The 24,933-nt window shown below is 38.9% G+C and overlaps 2 protein-coding genes across 16 annotated transcripts in view; one reads left to right on the top strand and one right to left on the bottom strand.

Annotated features, from left to right (window-relative positions):
- Window positions 1-905, bottom strand: part of NCAPG (non-SMC condensin I complex subunit G) — a 32,800-nt gene extending 31,895 nt beyond the window's left edge. For 2 of the 4 annotated variants that reach the window (XR_010139611.1, XR_010139612.1), the window contains exon 1: window positions 344-595. Coding sequence is in view for 2 of the 4 variants with exons in the window: in XM_054553779.2 (XP_054409754.1) it covers window positions 344-454 (111 nt within the window). In the remaining 2 variants the exon portion in view is untranslated. Of the gene's footprint in view, window positions 1-343 lie in introns of all 4 variants that reach the window. The other 2 variants (XM_054553779.2, XM_009239834.4) reach the window with 1 other exon arrangement.
- DCAF16 (DDB1 and CUL4 associated factor 16) lies at window positions 869-23,746 on the top strand. Of its 12 annotated transcripts, none has more exons than XR_010139618.1 (6): window positions 869-1,082; window positions 6,277-6,395; window positions 6,728-7,094; window positions 16,387-16,507; window positions 20,987-21,036; window positions 21,125-23,746. XR_010139618.1 is itself a non-coding variant. In XM_063723339.1 (3 exons), the coding sequence occupies exon 3, from the start codon at window positions 7,357-7,359 to the stop codon at window positions 8,005-8,007; it is 651 nt and encodes a 216-aa protein (XP_063579409.1). In that variant the 5' UTR covers window positions 869-1,082; window positions 6,277-6,395; window positions 6,743-7,356; the 3' UTR covers window positions 8,008-15,149. The 12 variants fall into 12 exon arrangements, 2 of the variants coding, with proteins under 2 accessions (XP_063579409.1, XP_054409756.1); XR_010139614.1 differs by having other exon boundaries at window positions 6,728-15,439; XR_010139619.1 differs by lacking the exon at window positions 20,987-21,036.
- The last annotated feature ends 1,187 nt before the right edge of the window (window positions 23,747-24,933 follow it).

Raw genomic sequence — 24,933 nt, 5'->3', positions numbered from 1 at the left:
TTTGATGTCTGATCGCCTCGGTGGTCGTAAGTGTTTCTCTCCACGTTCACGATCGGACTAAGGAATAACGGTCCACGCCGCCCAGAAGCTGGGGGTGTCGGCTCAGAAAAGCCAAGGCGGGGCCCGTGTGAACGACGCCCAGGCTTCGGAGGCTTTCTGGCCTGGGCCCAGGTGACCTCGGGTAAGTCCCTGACTTCTCCGAACCTCAGGTCCCTATGAAGTGAGTCGCGAAGGTGAACAAAGCTGGAGTCACGGTGCGCCGAGCCCGAGGACCACGGAGGGCCCCTGAGGTAGGGTGGGCCGGGGCGGGCGAGAGGCGGCGGCCGGGGCCGGGCGCGCTTACCGTGCGGTAGGTGCGGCTCAGCGCCACCACCAGCTTCGCCTGGTTCTGGTGCGGCTGCTGCGCCAGCCGAAAGACCTCCTTAATCGACAGCAGCCTCCTTTCCGCTCCCATGGCTCTGGAACCCTGCCGGGACGAGTCCTGCCCGCGCTCGGCTACAGCCTGCCCGCCCGCCAACCCAGAGGCAGAGTTCTCCGCGGAGTCTTCTCTGACAGCCCCCGGGAGTATTTACCGCCCGAACGTTCAAATAATTCCCGCGAGAGGGGGAAATCCCGCGAGACTGCCTCAAGCGCTTTGGGATGAGAGAGCGGGAAGCGATAGGTCCACCCACCTCACACCCCGCGCTTTGGGCGCATGCCTCCAGGTTCAACCTTGTCCAACCGTTTTCACGGAGGGTAGTGGCGTTTCTAAGGGGGAGGGGCCTTGACTCGACCGGAAGTAGCGTCGGCGCGGAAGCTGAGCGGAGTGGCCTTGCCACCGGAGGGGAAGGGCTGCTGGCGTTAGGCCTACCTGGGTCGTGCGGCTGAGCGTGAGGCTAGAAAGAAAAAGCGATCCTCCAAGGGTGAGAACGGGAGATCTGCCGAGGATAACAACCTCCCTTGTGGCCTAAGGGCGGGGAATCCCCACACGAGGGCTCCGTTTCGAGAGACGGCGACAGAGGAAAGTTCGTAGCGCGTTCCGGAGGCCCGGCCACCTCTGAGAAGGGAGATGCTGCTGGGTCCGCTGAGCGGGGCGACCCGAGGTTAGTGGAGACGGATGCTGTCTTGTGAAGGCCTTAGTCCCTGCCCTGGTGAAGCCGACTGCGAGGTTCCGCAGGGCGTGCAGGCAGCCCGGGGATCGCTGCGAAGCGGGGGGTGCGGGCTAACTTAGCTGCTGCCGTTTCTAGATGTGCAGCTGTGGAGGCCCTGTTTACAAGTGTGCACAAGGACAGTGTATTAAGGGAGAACTCAAGAGAATGGAAAGGTCTTTCGGGTAGTGGTTAAAATAAAGAAGAGTAGGAACTAGGTTTTTAAATTTTAAATGAAATTATATCAGACAGAACTTCTGTTGGATCTCAGGATGCACCATCTAAAAATAGGACTGTAGGAGACCAAAATATGCCACCCTACAATATACTTCTAGGGTATATTTTGAGCTGGTATTCTGATAAAATGCAGACACAGGAGTCGCTCTGAAAATCTGTCCTGTTGTAAAAGAAATTTACATCTACAGAGGAAATATACGTCAGTAAAGGATCTGTATCAGGAAGAGGGCAGCTCTGCGATAATTTTTGTTACCTGGGAGATCTTATCTGCATACCAAGACAACTTTTATTCACCGTATATTTCCTCCCTTCACCTTTCCACAACTTTGTGGCCACCATCCCCCAGAAAGCCGCAAGCCCCCATTTCTTGAGTAGCGTAGGATGCTGTGTAATCTTCAATCCTCTGACCATGGTGGGGCTCCTCTGCGTATGTAATTTAAGTACGGGGTTTTTTTCTTGTTAATGTCTATGTCAGGTTAATTTGTAACCCAGCCAAAGAACCTAGGAGGATGGAGGGAAGCCGTTTTTCCCTCTCCTACACCTCAGTAACCTACTGCCAGCTAAAGAAATAGAACATTACTAAAGCCACCTGTACATCTTTCTCCTTTTGAATTACCTGCCCTCCGAAGAAGTAATGGATTTTCTGAATATACTGTTAACTTTTACCATGCAGATTTTTATATATTAATGACATGAATAAATCCCTGAATGAGGATATTGTACTATTTTGCACGTTTTAACCATTAAATGAATAATTATATATGTGCATCTGGCTTTTTTCAATCAATATTGCTGTGGTTCATATTGATATGTTAATAATAGTAACTTGCACTTAATTAACCTTTATCATGTGCCAGACACCATTCTAAGCACTTTACTTCGTTTACTGCTTACAAACCCTGTGGGATAACTTTGATCTTCTTTTAAGATGAGGAAACTACAGCACAGACAGGTTGCTATAGTACTCCATTGTATTAATATGCCATACCTTATCCATTCTCCTGCTTAATTCCTCAAACTTTGTAGATATTCAACTGCTAGTTAAGATAAGAATGTGGTAACATTTGTGTTGCCCATAATTTTGCTTTGTGACGTTTATAATATTTTTTTTTATTTTTATTTTGAGACAGAGTCTTGCTGTGTCGCCCAGGCTGGAGTGCAATGGCGCAATCTCGGCCCACTGCAACCTCTGCCTCCCAGGTTCAAGCGATTCTCCCACCTCAGTCTCCCAAGTAGCTGGGTTACAGGCATGCACCACCACACCTGGCTAATCTTTTGTATTTTTAATAAAGATGGGGTTTCGCCATGTTGGCCAGGCTGGTCTCGAACTCCTGACCTCGGGTGATCCACCCGCGTTTGCCTCCCAAAGTGCTGAGATTACAGGCGTGAGCCACCGCACCCGGCTAGTATTTCTTTATTCTATTTGGCTGTCTCGCCAACAGAGACATCACACCATTTTGTCAGTTACAGAAGAATGAGACATCTGGCCGCCAGAGGTCAGCCTAACTATATTTTGGTTAGGTTGTTGTTTTTTGTTTTTTTTTTAATGGTTAAAGCCATGGGGGTAGGAGTTCAGTATTTTTTGATATTATAATCTGAAAATATTTTTTAAAAGGTGCTAAATTAAATTTAAACAACATAGTATACTGCCTTAAAGCTTACATTTTTCCTGACTTTTGTACTGTGAAACAGAACAAAAACAATTATGGGAGAGTAAGAGCCTTTTTAAAAATTTTCTGAGTAACATAATAACTGAAGTATAGCCAATTAGTAATCTCACAGGTGCAATCTGGCTGAAGTGAAAATAGTAAAAATATTAGAGGACAGCACAATTAAAGCCAATAGCTTCTGCTGTCTCAGTTAATAAAGACTACGGGTCCACGACAAAGAATGAATACTCTTTTTCAGATTGAACAAGGTAATAGTACTATAAACTAAACTTAGAAGTATTACATTGTTTCTTCCTAAAGATAAAGTTATAAGCAGTTTCCTTTATATTGCTGTAGTAGCATCATATATGTTGATCCTGCCTTAAAAAATTATCTCATTTGTCTTTGTCTAACATTACCAAATCACCAAGATATAACTTGGAACTGTTCTCTCCCTGGAGTAAAATAGAACATGCTTGTGGTAGTTACTTACTGCAGGCCTTTGCCATTCTCTGATTCTTTCAGATACATTTACTGAGCCACTCATATATGCCAGACACCGTGCTAGGAGTGTGTGAAAGCCAGAGAAATACTCATTAGAGGAAAATTGCTGACCTGAAGCCATACCATATGACCTTATTAGCACAACTCAGTGTATTCGATAATGAAAATGTTCACTGACTTTGATTTTGGAAATCCCCCCTACAGAGTAGCATAAACGAGACATTGGTATTGTTTCTTTTCTCATTTAAAGCTATGCCTTTAAAGGCCACCCATGTTAGTGTATATATACTTGGAATGTGTTTCCACCAGATTTTACCAGTCCGCTTCTCCAGCGATAGGAACCTAGAATGCTTCTAATTCCTGTCATCACAGATGTAGCTTCAGGGTATATCTTCATACATGTTGTTCTTACGGGAATTTCTTTGCTATCTATGCCCAAAAGTAGGATTGCTAGATCATGAGATGTGCAAATAGTTTGCCTAAGTAGTGCTGCCGGACTGTTCTTCGGAACAGTTACTCCACTCTGCAATCCCACCAGCGGTGCCAGTTCCAAAAAAGAACTTACTGACACTTGGTGTTATCCAGCTTTCTTATTCTACCAAACTGATAGCATAATGTGATCATATTGTTCGTGTCTTGGGATTTTCTCTTTATATAATTTGGATATCTTTGTCCTTTGCTCATTTCTTTAATGAAGTTGCTATCTTTCTTAAAAATTGATTTAACTTTGTCCTTGGTATCTTTAGTTCAGTCCAGAAGTGATTAATTGTGATGTGATTAAATTCATTCTTTGGTCTGGTGCTTTATGCTTTTTTGTTTAAGAAGTCTTTCCTTGGCCTCATTTCACAAAGATATTCTGTATTATATTTAACTAACTATATAGTTTTACCATCCACATTTAGGTCTTTAATCCATCATGAATCCTCCCTTATACATGTCATTATATGTATATGTATTAAATGGTTTTACTTTTCATTTTTTTCTTAACCTTGTTCTTAATTTTTTCTTAATTCTTATTCCAATACAGTTTTACTTTTTTTTCATATAATGAGCCCGTTGTACCAATAATATGTACTAAACATATCCATTCACCCTTAGTTTTTGTGCCAACCTTATTTTATATTACATTCCCAAATTATATATAGCTCTGTTTCTAAGCTCTGTTCAGCTCTATTGGATATTGTCTGTTCTTACGCTAATCCCACCCTATTTTAATTTCTGTGACTTTAGTCATAGGACATACCTTGAAGAATAGGAACTCCCTTACTCTTCTGTTTAAACGGTTCATTTGGCTATATGTGGAATTTTATTCTTTCTATATAAACTTTAAGGTTTGTTTATAGACTTCCTTAAAAATTTGATTGGAATTGTATAAATTAATAGGGAGAAAGTTGATATCTTTATGATATTTGTTCCATCCAAGAGCATGGAATGTCTGTATTTTAAATTATCGTCTATATTGTTTATTAGGTCTTATATATTAATGATTAGTTCCTAGGTTCTTTATAGGATTAGGTTTTTGTTGTTTGTTTTTCCTTCTGTGAAATGTCTTTATATATGGTCTAGTTAGTATTGCTGGTATAAAAGTTAACAGTGCCTGAGTTGAAACACTGGCCCTGTGACTTACTAGATGAATGGCTTTGGTCACGTAACTTAATCCACAGGTAAGATGCGGACAACAAAAGTACCAACTTTTAGGGTTGTTAGAAGAATTTTAAAATAGTTAACATTTGTGCAGTTACTAGAGTAGTACATGGCAAATAGTGTTATATAAGTAATTAATGAATATTCATAGGTTAATCTCAGATCAGGAACCTTGTTGAATTCTAATAGTTTGTATGGTTTTTTTAAATTGGATGATATCATCTGTAAGCTAATAGTTTTATCTCTTCCAATTCTTAACATATCTTTTTCCAAAAAGAGAAAAATGTTGATTAGGACTTTCAGTACTGTGTCAGACAGTATCAGTCTCAGTCAACATGGTCATCTTTAGCTAATTTCACCTTTTGTTGTTGTAGAAAAGAGTCTTATTCTGTCACCCAGATTGGAGTACAGCAGTATGATCATAGCTCACCACGCAGCCTCCAACTCCTGGGCTCAAGCAATCCTCCTGCCTCAGCCTCCCAAGTAGCTAGAACTAAAGGCACACACCACCACGCCTGGCTAAATTTTTTAAATTTTTTTGTAGAGACAGGGTCTTGCTATATTGCCCAGGCTGGTCTTGAACTCCTGACCTCAAGTGATCCTCCACCCTTGGCCTCCCAAAATGCTAGGATTACAAGCATGAGCCACTGTGTCCTGCCCCTGACTTCACTTTTAAAGGAAATGTATCTCATCTTATTCAGGATAATGTTTGCTTAAAGATTTTGGTAGATAACCTTTACCAAGTTGAGAAAGTTACATTCTCTTTCTTTTTGGTAAAAATGTTTTGTTTTGTCTTTTAAAGAATAAATACATGTTGGTCAGGAACTAACAAAAGTTATCCACATTCAATAAAATTCTTTTTTTCCTTTAGTTCTGGTAATGTATACATTTTTTTAAATTTGAGCTATTCTTTCTTTCCCGGGATAGGCCATATTTGATAATAACATTCTTTTTAATGTACTGTTGGATTCTGTTAAGTGATATTTAGGATTTTGCAAGTGAAGTGAGCCTATACTTTCCTTGTTTGGTTCATCTCTAAGTTTGGGATTTATTTTTGTTATCTTTATAAAAGTAGCTGGTCAGTTTTCATGCTTTTTTCTTTTTTTGTGGAACAGCTTATATAGAATTGGTGATAGGATCACAACTTCTGAGGTCCCAGCAAGAGTCCTAACATCTAGCAGCTCTACCACCAGGACAGGCCCCCTAAAACTAATTCCAACAAGCACCTCTGAAGGTAAAAAAAAAAAAAAAAACTTTCATAGCTCTCTATTTGGAGTTTGGGGCATAAAGGATCAGCTTTTGCAAAAGTAATTTTCTAGGCTAAAACTGCATACAAACTGGCCTAGTTATGTACCAACAAAGAATTAAAATGGCCCCAGACTTTGCTCCCCAATATTGTGATTGTAAGAGCTATTACCAACAGGTAAATTGGCCTAAGCCTGTGAGATAGAGAGGGAAGAGTCTGTAAGACTTCTTGCTCAGCATTTGTTCTGATTTTAGATATCTTAAAGTTAGGTAGGCAATAATGTTATCCAGTGCTTTCAGGCTTTAATATCATGTCTCTAGTCTTCTCATTCACAGGTTAAGGCTACCTTTCCAGATAGTCCAACAGCTAAATCACCAGTTTCCAAGGGCATTTGCATCACCTATGGAAAGCATCGGATCCTTATACACCAGATGTTCTTGACAGCTCATCCCATCATTCCCCCTGCACAAAAGTTGCTATACCAGCGGACAACCAAGACAACTACTGAGCTTCTTTTGATTGTCAAGTAGATATAATATCACTGCCAGCAAAACAGCACAAAAAGTGTCTCTTCACAGTATCACTACCAATTGGGATTATGCTAAGTAAATCAGCTTGCCTAGATGAGGACCCCTTCTATTCTTGGGTAGCCAGAATTTGAAGGAGATACTCTGACCTGTGCCACTGGTAAGTGACTAACACTTTTACACACTGAACTGGTCCTGGAAACTGAGATGTCTTCCTTGTAAGTGAAGAATATACAACATAATCTTGAAGAACGGCACAGTGGTGTGGGCCGCAAGCATACTTTATGTGTGTAATGGACTGAAAGACAAATTAATCTTGGCGAAAGGATTTTTCATCTCTTATTTCTATTTGCCAGTGTTAGTCAGTGTTTTGCTGGCTTAGATTATTACCTTTTTCTGGTTCCTTACTCTTTTTTATTCTGATGGGTCCTAGAAATCCCTCTCCTGACCACTTGTCAGAATCAGAAAGTGAGGAAGAAGAAAATATTAGCTACCTAAATGAGAGTTCTGGGGAAGAGTGGGATTCCTCTGAAGAAGAGGACTCTATGGTGCCCAACTTATCGCCTCTTGAGAGTCTTGCCTGGCAGGTTAAGTGCCTTTTAAAATATTCCACAACTTGGAAACCTTTAAATCCTAATTCCTGGTTGTATCATGCTAAACTCTTGGATCCAAGCACACCAGTCCATATACTTCGAGAGATAGGTCTAAGACTCTCCCATTGTTCCCATTGTGTCCCCAAACTGGAACCAATTCCTGAATGGCCCCCTCTGGCCTCTTGTGGAGTCCCACCTTTTCAAAAGCCTCTTACAAGTCCCAGCCGGCTCTCTAGAGATCATGCCACTCTAAATGGAGCACTGCAATTTGCCACCAAACAGCTAAGCCGAACATTGAGTAGAGCCACTCCCATACCTGAATACCTAAAACAGATCCCTAATTCATGTGTTTCTGGGTGTTGCTGTGGCTGGCTGACTAAAACAGTTAAGGAAACAACTCGTACTGAACCCATCAACACTACTTATTCTTACACTGACTTCCAAAAGGCAGTTAACAAACTCCTAACTGCATCACTGTAAAGATCTACCATTTATTCTGATATCTCTGATGTTGCTAATTGAGAAAGGGGTACAAAGTTAGTCATTACACAGCCCACTAATGCCTTCTCAGTCAAACTCTCTTATGCCCTGGCAGGCCAATGAGGATACCCTTTGACAAACCCTGTAGATAAAATGATAATATCAAGGTCAGGCATGGTGGCTCACACTTGTAATCCCAGCACTTTGGGAGGCTGAGGCGGGTAGATCTGCTGAGGTCGGAAGTTTGAGACTAGCCTTGCCAACACAGTGAAACCCCGTGTCTACTAAAAATAAAACAATTAGCCGGGCGCAGCAGTGCATGCCTGTAATCCCAGCTACTCGGGAGGCTGAAACAGGAGAATCACTTGAACCCAGGAGGCAGAGGTTGCGGTGAGTCGAGATTGTGCCACTGTACTCCAGCCTGGGTGACAGAGCGAGACTGTCTCAAAAAAAAAAAAACAACGGAGAATTAGTTAAGGGGACCGTATTACAAAAGATAGTTGAATATTCTTCACACTCACTTCTCACCCCACCCCAGTTTATTCTGCCTTTCTGAATGGCTTTAATGAGATATCTGATTATTAATGAAGAAAAGTAGACCACCACCCTTTTGTTATCCAGACTTCAGAACAGCCATTGTTGAAAGCAAGAAGTTAGCTACCCACAATAATACCTTTCTGAGCATACTCTTCTCTAACATGCATTTCTATGGAAGTAGTTGAATTAAATTGAGTAACTACACAAAGGAAAATGGCAGGACTATGAATTTCTTTCCCAGCTTTTATATAGATGTGCCTACATATGACACTGTTTAGGGTTCCTTTTTTTTTTCTTTTTTTTTGAGGTAGTTAAATTGAGTAACTACACAAAGGAAAATGGCAGGGATATGAATTTCTTTCCCAGATTTTATATAGATGTGTCTGCATATGACACTCTTCAGAGTTCCTTTCATTTTTTCTTTTATTTGGCGGGGAGGGGAGGCAGGAGGAGTGCAGTTTTAAGCCTAGCCTATACTACTACAAACTTATTATGGTACTTAAAATTACAGCATGAACGTTCTATATCAGAGTCTCCCACCAGGCTGTCTCTGGCTAAATCAGCCTATAAGATCATCCCTTGGGATTAAACAAACACCTGTTCTGTAGGGAATGTGTTTCCTGAATCTTGGTACTCAGACTTTTGTCAAGAGTAAATAAAATAACGTTTCAAAAGATGAATGGAAAAATGATTAAGAGAGCATTTCTGCTTTCAGTATTAACTGCTAATGGATTAAAATTTTAATCTGTATAGCATTTCCTGGAGTAAAAGTTCAAGTACTTTCCACATCCATTGCAAACTTTTCAGGAACCCTTCTAATTTTTTTTTTTTTTTTTTTTTTTTGTTGAGACGGAATCTCGCTCTGTCGCCCAGGCTGGAGTTCAGTGGCACAATCTCAGCTCACTGCAAGCTCTGCCTCCCGGGTTCACGCCATTCTCCTGCCTCTCCCTCCCGAATAGCTGGGGACTATAGGCATCCACCACGCCCGGCTAATTTTTTGTATTTTTAGTAGAGACGGGGTTTCACCGTGTTAGCCAGGATGGTCTTGATCTCCTGACCTCGTGATCCACCTGCCTCGGCCTCCCAAAGTGCTGAGATTGAACCCTTCTAATTTTAAAGAACCTTCTTATCAGAAAATCTCATCCTAATACAATCTGAAGTTAAGAGTTTTAGCAGCATTGTTTTTCTAAGTAGATTTAGCTATAGATTTTCTTCTGGCCAAACAAGGAAGAGTATATGCCCTTGTAAATGAGTCTTGTTTTGTTTATTTAAATAATCAGTCAAAACATAGAAATCAGTATACGTAAAATAAAATGCATGAGACTATTAAATCTTTTCATATACTCCACAAATAAAATGAAATCTGTGTGTGGTCCTGGTTGACTGGGCATCTAAAGGGAATCAGAAAAGAGATTGTGAAAAGTATATATATATATATATCCTCTTCCTTATTTTAGTTTTGCTTTTTCCTATTTTCCATAATTAAGTGCCGTTTACAAAGTGGCATCAAAAAATTGAAGCAGGCCAGGCACGGTGGCTCATGCCTGTAATCCCAACAGTCTGGGAGGCTGAGGCAGGTGGATCACTTGAGATCAGGAGTTCGTGACCAGCCTGGCCAACATGGTGAAAGCCCGTCTCTACTAAAAATATAAAAATTAGCCGGGCGTGGTGGGGTGTGCCTGTAATCGAAGCTACTTGGGAGGCTGAGACAGGAGAATTGCTTGAGCCTGGGAGGTGGAGGTTGCAATGAGCCGAGATCGCACCACTGCACTCCAGCCTGGGCAACAGTGAGACACCGTCTCAAAAAAAAAAAAAAAAGGCAGTTAGGAATCACAAATTGTGTAAATATATAGCAACTTTAAGAAAAGAATGCTTATAACTTAGTGAATATTTCTGCTGAGCCTTAGTTGTCTTGTCTAAAGGAAAAAAAGAGGGAATTGTAGAATAAAAGTATTTGTTAGTGGAAATTATTGACCTGAAACCATATCATATTGTTAGTGTAACTGAATGTATCAGAAATTGTTCCTATGTAGGTATTCTGTGAAACTGGTTTCTAAAATGTTACAGGAAACTTTCCTTTTTTTTTTTTTGTTTGTTTGTTTAAGTGGAGGTGGGAGGAGGTAGGGAAGAGGTCTGAATATTAAAATATGTTGATGTTTATGTGTTCATAATATGTTCCTTTTTCTCTGTGTGTGTGTGTATAAAAGTGCCTTGCTCATGAATGCATTTTTGCTATTCACTTCGAAAGGAAGCCTTTCCCCAGCTTGGCAGCTGAATAAACCAATAGCTTTGTACATGCTGAACAGAGTATGGTCATTTGTCCTCAACAAATGAAATAGATCCTACTTTGCTTAAGGCATATTCTACATTCACTAAGTACTGAATAGAGTTAATAGATACAGTACCTGAATCTATATAGTATGTCTGACAGGAGATGACTTGGCGTCTCTAGAGAAGAAACACTTGAAGAAGAAAATGTCTGATATTCAGTCAAGATTCAAAGTGAGCTTATTTGTTTATATATTTTAAGTAATTCCAGGTTGCACAAATAACAGGTACCTAAATAAGCCTTAAGTTAACTTTGTGTGTGGCATAAACACTGGGTTTGGGAATGAATTTACTACCTTTGCACTCCCTATGTTGGCTTCTGGTTAAATGCAGTCACCATAATTAGGATAAAAAGATGAATTTATCCTCTATTTATGGAAATATTTATCAAAGGAGTAAGGAAACTTTCTAAACCAGTGGACATTAACTGTTTTACTTTCTCAGTGCAGATAGGCAACTTTTTTTTTTGAGATGTAGTTTCGCTCGTTGCCCAGGCTGGAGTGCAATGGTGCAATCTTGGCTCACTGCAACCTCCACCTCCCGGGTTCAAGCAATTCTGCCTCAGCCTCCCGAGTAGCTGGAATTACAGGCATGTGCCACCACACCCAGCTAATTTTGTATTTTTAGTAGAGACAGGGTTTCTCAATTGGTCAGGCTGGTCTCTAACTCCTGACTTCAGGTGATACACCTGCCTCAGCCTCCCAAAGTGCTGGGATTACAGGCGTGAGCCACCACGCCCAGCCATAGGCAACATGTTTATTAAAACAGTCCAGATACCTTGAGCCTCAAAGACCATAATCATGTCTTTTAATCCCATCTGCTTCCTAAAAAAAGGAAAAAATCCATACATGCATGGCAGGAGGGCATATGATAGGTCCCCTCTAGGGGACAGAAGCCCTTCCTGCTGGGCCTTCTATCACACCTGTCCATATTTAAAAAAAAAAAAAAGTCTCTGATGAAAATGTTTTGATATTAGTGTAAATAGCTAAAGCATTTAAAGACTTTAGAAGTCACTTGGGTTATTTTCTGATGCGTAAGTTGGCTTGCATCTGGCTTTCTACTTTTGGCTCCAGTGTTAGAGAACATGTCTTTTGGAGCAGCCTGTTAGTTTTAAATATCTCTTGTTAGAAATTTAGCCATTCATCCAATATTGCTATGGAGAAGTGCCTACTCTAGTGCAGACACTGGGAATGCAAAACTAAATAAGATTACTACACATAGGAAATCAATTTTAAAATATATGAACCTATATATTACCCCAAGCCATTTCTGCTATCTAGGGTCATATGAAATAAACCTAAACCCTAATCCATATGTTGGCCCTTCACATATTGAAAATAGCTTATACTGGAGAATCATATGAAAGAATTGAATGGAGCAGCCATCCAAGTGTAATGAAGATTCATATGGAGGGCAGACTTCAATTAAACCCCCACAACGGATACTCAGCCAAGGAAATGGAGAAAATATATAGATATTTTGTATACAGATTTAAATTAAATCTGCTAATCACAAGGTAGTGGCACAAAGATCAGGGCCAAAAGTGTTTTGCTCAGGTAGCTAGGATATATAGAACAGCCTGAGAAGTCTGGATAACTTCTCAGACTTCATGAGATAACTGTGCAAGCTGGTAACATATCTGTCCACCACTGATACCCATTGGACTGAGAGAGTTACATTAGCTGGACCAACCACCAGTACTTCTATGTCAACTTGCTGTTGCTAAAAGAAAAATCTCTATGATGTGTCTCAAATAATGTTAAATAAAGTTGAGTTAATGACTACATATTTGAGTCTGCTAATTTCATGCAGTTTGCCAAGCTCTTCCTTTCAATTAGCAGCAGCAGTGAGACTTATTATAAAAGTTTGCAACTGAGACCAAGAAATGGAAAGGATGAGGATATACCACAGTGACCTGACACTTGCTGGCTTCCCATCTTCTGTGAGAGCTATGACCAGCTATTCTCAATGAGCTGTGGAAAATGAATGCCTGGTTTTCTTCTTTTTTTTTTTTTTTATTTATTTTTTTGACACAGGGTTTCACTCTTGCCCAGGCTGGAGTGCAGGGGCATGATCTTGGCTCACCACAGCCTCGACCTCCCAGGCTCAAGCCATCCTCCCACCTCAGCCTCATCAGTAGCTGTGGACTACAGGTGCACACCACCACACAGGCCAATTTTTGTATTTCTTTGTAGAGGCAGTTTCACTCAGGCTGGTCAGGAACTCCTGAGCTCAAGCAATCCTCCCACATCAGCCTCCCAAAGTGTTGGTGTTACACTGGTACCTGGTTTAAAAAAAAAAAAAGGAAAACAACAGTGTAACAGGAAGACAGCTATAGGGTTATTGCTTCTAAACTGTGGCGTCAGTTAAAAATATTAGCAAGAGTTTCAAGTTGAATCATAAAACAGGAAGTTGACTGGAATTTGGGCGGTTTATTTAGGAAGATGATTCTGACACGTGATATGAAAATTCCTGGGATCATTAGGGGAGTTAGGCTCTATATAACAATAATCATTCAGAAGGGACTCGGGATACTGGTTAGCTTAACAAGATTAAAACTGACTTCCTAGTATACCCATAAACCAAGCTAGTTTATCAAATTAGCAACAGAAACCAGATGAAACTCCTGAAATGAGTGTTGCAGTTAATAAGGGGCTGGTACTATAGTTTTATTTGGGGAGAAATTGTTAAGTTTGGGTTAACTGCTCAGCCTATGCCTAATATTACCCTTCCATCTATGGTATCAGCTGTGGCACCTGACACTCCAGTGTGTCAGCTGATGGTTTTGGTTTACAATAAATTAAGCAATGGACCAGTAGGGGCAACTTCTTTGAGAGGTACCCAAACAAGTGGAATAGCCCAAGGGTATGGCCATCTTCCATCAAAAAAGACCCTAGGTGGGCTTTCTGGTTGCACCCTGAGTAACCAGAATGGCCTGATAGAGTGGCAGAGCTCTGGTGAAAGAAGGGTACAGCCACTACCTGAAGAATTCTAATTTCTGAATCAACTGAAAGCTGGCATTAATGTTAGCCACAGACAATGCATTCCATGTAGATTTAGTGCGAAGTGTGTTATGTGATATTGGTCCCTGTCTACCTACTTGGTACTTAAGTAGACCCCCTTGGCTTGAAAGCTTTGGACCAGACCCCAGTTTCCTTCTTTGAATGCAGTTTTTCTATGTTGTCACATCCTACTTGGGACACGTTTCTTTAAATGGGTTGGGTTGCCTGATTCAGCAAAAAGAAATACAGGACACCCAAATACATTTGAACTTCAGAAAAATAATGAACTATGGCACATATACCAGAAAAAAAGTTATGTTATTTATCTGAAATTCAAATTTAGTTTCTTGCATTTTATCTGCAACCCTATAAATATGCTAGTGGCATGGATTAAGCTTGGGTTTTAGTCTATATAGTTGTTCCCAGGAACTGTCTTGACTCTTTCCAGTATGTGTTATTTTCTTATGTCTAAGTAATTGACTAGTAGCCAGGAGCAGTGCTGGTGCACATCCGTAGTCCCAGCTACTCAGGAGGCTAAATTGGGAGGATTGCTTGAGCTGAGGAGTTTGAGGTTGCAGTGGGTTATGATCATGCCACTGCACCCCAACATGGGCATCAGAGCAAGTGCCCATCTCTAAAATAATAATATTTAATAATAAGAGACTGGGGGTAAGGAAGGCTCACACATAGTTTACCCAAGTTGTATTTCTTATATATTTATTTATTTATTTCTTAGAACTGTTGTAGAGTGTCAGAAGAGGAGGCCCAATTGCAGATATAAGACTTTTTATAGGAGACACGTGGTATTTAGCTAAAATAACCACATAACCATTACAATATTTGCAAACACAAATTTTTTAAATGCTGTCTCAACAGCAGGTAGTTTGGGTTTGTGGTTTGTTGTGAGATAGAGACTCACTCTGTCGCCAGGCTGGAGTGCAGTGGTGTGATGTCGGCTCACTGCAATCTCCACCTCCTGTGTTCAAGCTATTTCCCTGTCTTGGCCTCCTGAGTAGCTGGGACTACAGGCACGCCCAGCTAATTTTTTGTATTTTAGTAGAGACGGTTTCACCATGTTGGCCAGGATGGTCTCGATCTCCTGACCTCATGATCCGCCCACCTCAGCCTCCCAAAGTGCTGGGATTACAGGTGTGAGCCACCACACCTGGCCGTCTGTGTGTGTTTTAAACAGTTACTTTCTCACTCTTCTTTATCATGAAGGGAAAGTATATCACTCTTTAAAAAAAAAAAATACTTGATAGGTAGCACAGTTATGATAGCCATTCTTCATCACAGAAGAGGTTCACAAATTTGGAACACCTATCTTTGCCTTCCAGAAACTCCAAAAGACTCAAAGATTTAAAGGCACAAGGTACCCTGGAAGGTGGGAGTAATAAAGAAAGTTGAATTTTTGCTCTTCCTTTGTAGGCAGGCAGCTATCTCTCTAGCAGATGACTGAAGCCTTATTGTCTGGAGAAATTAACCAAATAGACTTAGCACTGAGGACGAGGGAGGATGGTAGTGGTAGTGGTGTGCTATATGGAAGACAAAATGATTGACAGAATGTGAGTATTCTGAATATTGCGAGCCTCCAGTCCCCTTTCTCCACCTGGCTACAGAATCTGGCAATGGGGCTTATACCCAGCCCTGCTCACCTGACCCAAAAAGACGAGCAGTAAAAAAAAACAGCTTGACACTCGATTATTTGTTACAGTGAAACTGAGAGTCCACAAGCCCTACTCATTCATATACAGCTTTCAGTCACTTGAAATCACTATACACAGATAGCCAAGGATCACTAGATATTTGAGGAAACCTTCAACATGAAAGATGAACATAAAGAAGCTGTGATATTCTCAGAAACGAATATCCTGCTTCCATGAAATGAGATCAGGATGCTATTTTTAAAAATGACCAATCCAAAAACAAAAGCTATTGGAAAAACAGGAAACTAAAATTAAACATTCAGTAGATGTATTAGAAAATAACTTGAAGAAATTTTAAAAAGTAGAACAAAGAAATGAAAAGTAGGCAAGAACAAAAAAGAAACTTAAACCTGAATAAGATGCAACATCTAATAGAGTTCCAAAATGAGAGAACAGAGAAAGAAGGTGAAGAGAGAAAAAAAATAAAGAACATTTCCCGAAAATATAAGAGTCTCCTAAATTAAAAGGGTCCACTAAGTGCCCTGTGAAATGAATTAAAAAATAACAACGCACATTGTTAGGATATTTCAGAATGCTAGAGTTCTGGAGGAACCTAAAAGCTTCCCAAAAAAGGTAGCAGGGGAAGTTACATAAAAAGGATACATTTTCAAAATGGCATTTAGACTTCTTGGTAGCAACACTGGATGCCGGAAGACTATGAAAGCAAGGTCTTTAAATTTAAAAAGAAATGATTTCCAACCTAGAATTTTGTACTCAAATAATCCAATCAAGAGTGGGGCTAAAATAAAGATACCTTAAGACTTGCATGGTCTCAGAATTTTATCTCACCATCTATCCTTTCTTAGGAAGCCACTGGAGGATGTGCTTCACCAAAATGAGGGAGTAATCTGAGAAGGCATGGGATCCTGAAATTAAAAGATGTCATAAAGGAAAACGAGGAAAGTCTGGGGATGACTACTGTGCCAAGTAAGTAGGATGGTGGTTCCAGGAAGTAGGTCTCTAGGAAAACTGGGAACAAAGTATTTGAGTACAATGGAAAGTGTATAAATGAGCAGGAAATTTGAAATTTTATTTTTTAGAAAGTATGTTACTTAGTAATCAGATTTTTTAAATTTGACATTAAAAGTATAGTCAAATTGGAGTCTTGTCAGCTATAATTAGATTGGTCCTTAGGTCCTTATGGCATAATACTCCACAATGGCATTAGATGCTGACCTTCAATAAGATGTGTGCCACAGAAGATATTTTTAGAAAATAAAGTTTTTCAATTTGTTTTTGTATTTGATTTGCTTAGGAAAATCTCAATTTTGTATTTATTTACAGAAATAATGCATAGTCTATAGCAGTAATTTCAGCAAGCTTTTTGTTTAAATTTTAGCCCCTGTAGAATCAAAAGCATAAAGAATTACAGGTTGAGCATTCCTAATCCGAAAATTCGAAATCTGAAATGCTCCAAAATCCAAAACTTTTTGAGTGCCAACATGACAGCAGAAGTGGAGAATTTCACACCTGACCTCATGTGACAGGTCAGTCAAAACACAAAGGCACACAATACATAGTTTATTAAAACTATTGTATAAAGTTACCTTCAAGCTATGTATATATGAAACATGAATGAATTTCATGTTTAGACTTACCATCCCAAAGATATCTCATTATGTATACCTAAATATTCCAAAATCTGAAAAAGTTAAATCTGAAGTACTTCTGTTCCCACACATTTCAGATAAGGGATACTCAACCTGTATCTACTTTTTAAAAATAATATTCTGAAATTCGATACTGTTTTTCATCTTCCACGCTATTTTTGCTATCAAGATATGGTTGCATACAGTGGCTGGTCCATAATATATTCCTATATAATATTTTAGATGTTTCCTTATGAGTCATGATTCATGGTTTTTTTCTATGCTTTGTTTATATTAATATTACATAACCTCAGAATGAATTTTTATTTACTTGCAAGTGATATGTATGCTGATAGGTTTTTCTCTCTGTCATCAAATCTGTTGAGTAAACCATGCCAGGCCAATTTGTCCATCTCCTTTTTTCTAAGTAAGAAATCACATATATACAGTAAATAGAGTGCACTAATCATAAGTGTACTTGATTTTTTTATATATGTATACATTCATATCAAGATCATATAAAAATGTACACACTCAGATCAAAGTATTAAAAATTTCAAATTCTCTTGTGCCCTTTCCTAGTCTATACATCTCCCAGAAATAACTCCTCTTTTCTAAAGATCTATTAGTTTTGGTTGTTCTCAGATTTCATGTGAATGGAATCATACTGTATACTGTTTTATGCCTGGCTTCTTTCAGCAATGTACTTCTTCTTTTTTTATTGTTATAGACTATTTGATTATATGAATATATCATAATTCATTTATCCTTTTACCTGTTGACATTTAAGTTATTTCCAATTTTTTGTTGTTATGAATAAAGCTATAATAAACATTCTGTGTGTATTGTTTTGTTTTGGTTTGGTTTTTTGTGGATATGTGTATTCATTCCTTTAGGTATATACCTAGGCATCAAATTGCTATATCAGAGTAGTTGTGTATTTATTTTTAATAAAACTGCCAAACACTTTTTTTTTTAATTTAAGTTTTAGGGTACATGTGCACAACGTGCAGGTTTGTTACATATGTATACATGTGCCATGTTGGTGTGCTGCACCCATTAACTCGTCATTTAACATTAGGTATATGTCCTAATGCTATCCCTCCCCCCTCCCCCCACCCCACAACAGGCCCCGATGTGTGATGTTCCCCTTCCTGTGTCCATGTGTTCTCATTGTTCAATTCCCACCTATGAGTGAGAATATGCAGTGTTTGTTTTTTTGTCCTTGCGATAGTTTGCTGAGAATGATGGTTTCTAGCTTCATCCATGTCCCTACAAAGGACATGAACTCATCATTTTTATGGCTACATAGTATTCCATGGTGTATATGTGCCACATTTCCTTAATCCAGTCTATCATTGTTGGACACTTGGGTTGGTTCCAAGTCTTTGCTATTGTGAATAGTGCCAAAATAAACATACATGTGCATGTGTCTTTATAGCAGCATGATTTATAATCCTTTGGGTATATACCCAGTAATGGGATGGCTGGGTCAAATGGAATTTCTAGTTCTAGATCCCTGAGGAATCGCCACACTGACATTCCACAATGGTTGAACTAGTTTACAGTCCCACCAACAGTGTAAAAGTGTTCCTATTTCTCCACATCCTCTCCAGCACCTGTTTCCTGACTTTTTAATGATCGCCATTCTAACTGGTGTGAGATGGTGTCTCATTGTGGTTTTGATTTGCATTTCTCTGATGGCCAGTGATGATGAGCATTTTTTTCATGTGTCTTTTGGCTGCATAAATGTCTTCTTTTGAGAAGTGTCTGCTCGTATCCTTTACCCACTTGGTGATGGGGTTGTTTGTTTTTTTCTTGTAAATTTGTTTGAGTTCTTTGTAGATTCTGGATATTAGCCCTTTGTCAGACGAGTAGGTTGCAAAAATTTTCTCTCATTTTGTAGGTTGCCTGTTCACTCTGATGGTAGTTTCTTTTGCTGTACAGAAGCTCTTTAGTTTAATTATATCCCATTTGTCAATGCCAAATACTTTTTAATGTGACTGTATCATTTTACACTCTCACCAACAATGTATGGAAGTTCCAGTTGCTCCATATCTTTACAAACACTTGTGATTGTCAGTCCTTTTAATTTTACTCATTCTGGTGGTTGTTTAATGGTATCCCAGTGTGACTTTAATTTACTTTGATTTAATTTAATTTTGATTTAATTTAATTTAATTTTCTTTGATCAGTGTTGTTAAACACCTTTTTATATGCTTATGAGACATTCGGATACCTCTTTGCAAGTACTTGTCCAAGGTTTTGACCACTTGTAAAATAGATTATCTTGTTCTTATTAATTTGTAGTTCTGTTTTTTTTTATTTTTTAGAAATGGGCTCACACTGTTGCCCAGGCTTGTCTTGAAATCCTGACCTCAGACAATCTTACCCTCTCAACCTCCCAAAATCCCCCAGCTGAAATTACAGGCATGAGCCACCATGCCCAGCCTATAGGAGTTTTTATATACACTGTATACAAGTTGTTTATTTATATAATGAATTTCTTCTGCCATTCTATGCCTTGCCTATTTTCTTTTTTTTAAGACAGAGTCCCACTCTGATGCCCAGGCACGAGTGCAGTGGCAGGATCTCAGCTCACTGCAACCTCTGCCTCCCAGGCTCAAGCAATTCTTGTGCCTCAGCCTCCCAAAGTAACTGGGATTACAGGTGTGTGCCACCACACCCAGCTAATTTTTGTAGGTTTTTTTTGTTGTTGTTGTTAATAGAGACAGAGTTTCTCCATGTTGGCCAGGCTGGTCTCGAACTCTGACCTCAATTGATCTGCCTGCCTTGGCCTCCCAAAGTGCTGGAATTACAGGCGTGAGCCACCACACCCAGCCATTGTTTGTTTTCTTAATGGTATATTTTGATTAGCAGAAGTTTTCAACTTTGATGAAATCTAATTTATCAGATTTCTTTTTGTATTATGGTTAGTGCTTTAACAAATCTTTGTTAACTTGAATATTATGAAGATAGTCTTCTATTTTTTTAGAAGATTTATAGTTTTAGCTTTCACATTTAAGATACATTTTCAAATTTGATTACTGAGAAGAGAATATTTGTGGGTATCTCATTTTTCTCTAATACTTTCTCCTTTTCTTCACATTCTTTATCCAAATTCAAGGGGATTTATCACATATGACATTTATGTCTTTGGAGTTTTTTTTGTTTTTTTTGTTTTCATGAAATTTGGGTAGGAAAGTTGACATACTGTTTTTAAGTTATCCCAAAAGACTGAAGAATTCCCAAATTGGACTTCTTCCTAAAAACTAATTATCTAAGTGGCATAAATTAACTAAAAATCAAACAGTTCTTAACACTTATTTTGTTTAAAATTTTGAATGTTGGCACACCAATTCTGCATTAGAATGAATGAAAAATAACCAAATCTGTATTATTCTACCATATATTATTATTTAAAATTTTTTTACATTTTTGAGTTATTCTTTTAGACATTATCTAGTCTTACTATTTTAAATATTATCCTTCTACTTCCCTGTTATTCAACTACCAGAAAGTTCTCAGTATCAGCTTCTGTACAAAACATTGACACTTTCTACAATTATTATTTGTAGCACTTTACTTTTGTAGTACATACACATTAATGTTTTTGCTTATTAATAGAAGCACATTCAGTCACTCAGCAAATATTTATTGAGCACCTACACAGTGCCAAGTGCTAAGAATTTAGCAATAAACAAAACAGACAAAAATTCCCGCCTTCATAAAGCTTACATTGCAGTGAGATTTTTTTTTCACTTCAGTTTATAACTGGAATGTTTTTGTTTACCTTTATTTTAAAATGAACGTTCAGGCCAGGTGCGGTGGCTCAAGCCTATAATCCCAGCATTTTGGGAGGTCAAGGTGAGAGGATCGCTTGAGTTCAGAAGTGTGAGACCAGCCTGGGCAACATAAGGAGACCTCATCTCTACCAAAAATTTTTTTAAATTAGCCAGGTATGGTGGTGGCATGCACCTGTGGTCCCAGCTACTCAGGAGGCGGAGATGGAAGGATCACTTGAGTCCATACCACTATACTCCAGCCTGGGTGACAGAGTAAGAGACCTTGTTTAAAAATAAATAAATAAATAAAAAGATAATCTGCAATAAGTCTAAATTATTTGCACTAGTTAATTTTATGTCCATTACAAATGAGTGCTCCCCGAGGTCAGGAGATCAAGACCATCCTGGCCAACATGGTGAAACCCCTTCTCTACTAAAAATACAAAAAAATTAGCCAAGCATGGCAGCACACACCTGTAATCCCAGCTACTCAGGTGGCTGAAGCAGGAGACTCGCTTGAACCCGGAAGGTGGAGGCTGCAGTGAGCCAAGATCGTGCCACTGCTCTCCAGTCTGGCGAGTGAGACTCCGCCTCAAAAAACAAAAGGTGTGCTCCCTTTTCATAGTGTACAGTTGTGAAAAATTGCTAACCAGTCAGAAATTACATTTCCCTGATCCCCTTATATCTAGATAGTGCATATCAGTTTTTGCCGATGGAGTGATAACAGAATTGGTGTGTTACTTCAAGGCCAAGGTGTTTTAGAAGTGAATATACCTTCTCTGTGTTCTTTTTTGCATTTTGCTGGCTGGATGCAGATGACTGTCAGGCTCTAGGGAATAGTGGACCTGCAAGATAGAAGGAGCTGATCCTTGATTCACTTTAGACAGGAAAGAGGTCCAAAGACCAGTAACTAAGTCACTTTAATGTGACCAAAAAAACCATGTCAAGCTACTTGTGTAGTTTAGCAATTAGCATCACCTTAATAATATGCTTCCTTCATTAATACTGCAGATGCTGTTAATCTGACCAGATATGATGTTTGTCTGGAAACCAAACCATTATTATTGATCAGGTACAATTTCTGGAATAACAAAGACAATATTGAAGGTGGAAGTTAGCTATGTAGCCTCCCAAAGGCAAAGGCCAGTGCCTAAGAGCAGATTTTTGCTGAACATTGAGGCCAGTGCAGACTCCAATGCATCCCCATCAGGTAGTGACTTAAAAAAAAAAAACAGTATGGGAGGCAGGTGTTGTATAAGAAAGTACGAGTAACTGTGATCATTCTTTGACCATGAACCATAAAGTTACTACAACTGTAGTTATATTAAGTGGTTAGTGAAATTCTAAGCAAATAAGGCTGAGGAATGTGGAGGAGGTATGGTGTGGGAGAACCATGTCCTTCTGCATTCATTATGGTAGTAAGCACAAAATGGGTCAGAAAATAATATCTACATGCTCATAATGCTCCTGTATTAATAGAACTGGTTGCCCCTGGGGGAGTGGAACCAGTGACCAGGAACAAAGGTGGGAGGGAACCTTTTCATTTTTTCACTTTTGAATATTGTACCATAAGTATATATTATGTGTTCAAAAATCATCATTTTATGATTAGCTTGTGAGAATTGATTGGTCAGGGAAGATAATAACTTTACTGAATTTCACCAAAGTGCTTTTTGAAAATTGGTGGATGAGATTGCGAAACTTATAACATAACTTAGTAAGTACACGTAGTGATATTCTTTGCTTGAATCAATGAAATTTCATAGGTTTTCGGTTATAACAGCTATTAAAGTCAGTGTTGAAATAAACTGAACTTAACACTAGACCTCTGAACTTAAAACTAGACCTCTGAATCACAGTATCTCAAAATGATAAATTCAATTATGTTGCTTTATTTAAAATGTTGCAATACTGTGTCATAATATGTTAATAGTATACAATATTTCTAACATTTCATGAAATAACTCACTGCTATGGGAGCTCAAAGACAGCACCTCTGACTGGAGTAGCCAGTCCAGGGCTACCTCATGGGTGTGATTTGAACCGAGATTTGAAGGCTTTTGGGATGTGAATAGCAGACAGGACAAGAAGAACATCATAAAGCAATTAGAGGGAACTAGCAAGGGTTGGTTGGGCCATTAAGCAATTCTCTACATGGTGTCTGGTAGCATCTACAACAGCATCACTGAAGAGATTGTTTTAAATGCCTGACCCCAGACCGATGAATCAAAATTTCTGAGATGGGGAAGCAGAAATACTCATTTTTATAAAACTCCTTGTTTAGTAAATATAAACAAATTTTATGTTTACTAATATTTGAGAATTCCTAACCCCATGTAAATACTCTGGATAATACTTGTCTGCAAAGACACTGTGGAGGATAACCACCACCAAAAAGAGCAGGAGTCAATTCCAAAAAGAGAAATTGAGAAACAACTACAATGCAATATTCAACCATAGATCAGACATATTACCAATACTTTAGTCCATTAAAAAATTTGAGTTGCCACTTAGTACACAGCTCAAATGATCATATTAATATTTAACACAATCTGACTATGACTTTGCTACAAAACATTTTATTCCAAAATGTCATGTTCCATGCTGTCATGTCAATATACTGAAATCTCAGTACAAACATCACCATTGTGTAAAAGAGGTTTTCATTTTACTCCCTGGGAGATGAAATGGAAGATTTGATACCATGCTACGTTTAATGAAACCCTGAATACTAGTTAATGTGTGTTAGGATTACAGTTAAAAAAAAAAAAAAAGCATGATGCTAATTTACACGTGTGTTCTTACATTCACTCAAAAAAGGGAAGATGTTTGACAGAAAAATCAGCTTTTAAAAATAAAATATAGTATAGGTGCTATACGGAAATGCAGAGCTACGAGAACATATTTTAAGGACATGCAGACTGATCTGCAACTACAGAGACAGCCTTCCTGTGGAACTGACATTCAGGCTGAGATCTGAAAGATGAGTAGGAATGAGTCAGGCATAGTAGGGGAAAAAGCCTTCTAGATACTCAAGAATGTGAACTTGGTTTTAGATGAGTAATACATTGGGAGTAATAACAACAATCGAGTTACCCATGCCACTTAACTGATTAGGAAAGAAAAATACTAATTAAAAGCTTTAGTCTAAGTAAATCTACCTAAGTAAATTTTTACCAAAGAAATCACCTAAAGCAACACTTAGATTATCAGCGTGGTAAAGATGAATTATTTAATACCTGTTGGGACAACCATTTAGCCATATGGAAAAGCATAAGTCTGGAGTCTAACCTCATTCCATATATCAGCATAAATCCCAGGTAGATAAACCATATTTTAAATGAAGTCATAAAAGTACTAGGATAGACTATGGATTCCCTTTTCCTCATAATCTGGGGTAGAGAAGGCTTTTCTAAGCAGAGGAAAAAGCCAAAAAATGTGAGGGAAAAGATCAACAGATTTTCCTACATAAAAATTCAAAATGTTTATAGAGCATGAGAAAGCTAGAAAAAAAATCCGCTAACTGCGGGAAATGTTTGCAATATATATGATAGGCAAAGTGCTAAAAGCCCCTATTAAGGAAGAGCTCTTTGTAAGCAGCAAGAAAGCCAGGCAAAAACAATGACTAATCAAGTTGTGGGAAGGTATTCAGTTCTACCAGCAAACAAATGGTGCGGGGGAATATTTCTGTGGGAACACTTGCACATCTGTGCAAAAACCCACTTACAACAATGTCATGTAGGCAGTTCCCTTGATGCAATAGTAACCTTCAAATACATGATCAGGCAGGCTGTCCCAGGTGTCATGGACAGGAAACCTCACACCGCAAATTAAGAGGCTCAAATCACATGGTTTATCGCTTTTAAACAAAATGTAGTTGGAAAGATATAGTGAAGTTTAACACATTTAGGATAGGGTCCAAGAGAGGTGGGAGGAAAAATTACCTGAATTTCATGCTACGCAGTGTTGTAGCGTCTTG

This window comes from Pongo abelii, chromosome 3, assembly GCF_028885655.2.
Source record: "Pongo abelii isolate AG06213 chromosome 3, NHGRI_mPonAbe1-v2.0_pri, whole genome shotgun sequence".
In the NCBI taxonomy this organism is placed as follows: Eukaryota; Metazoa; Chordata; class Mammalia; order Primates; family Hominidae; genus Pongo; species Pongo abelii.
The sequence above is the reverse complement of the archived record's forward strand: the minus strand, read 5'-3'. Positions and strand labels throughout refer to the sequence as shown.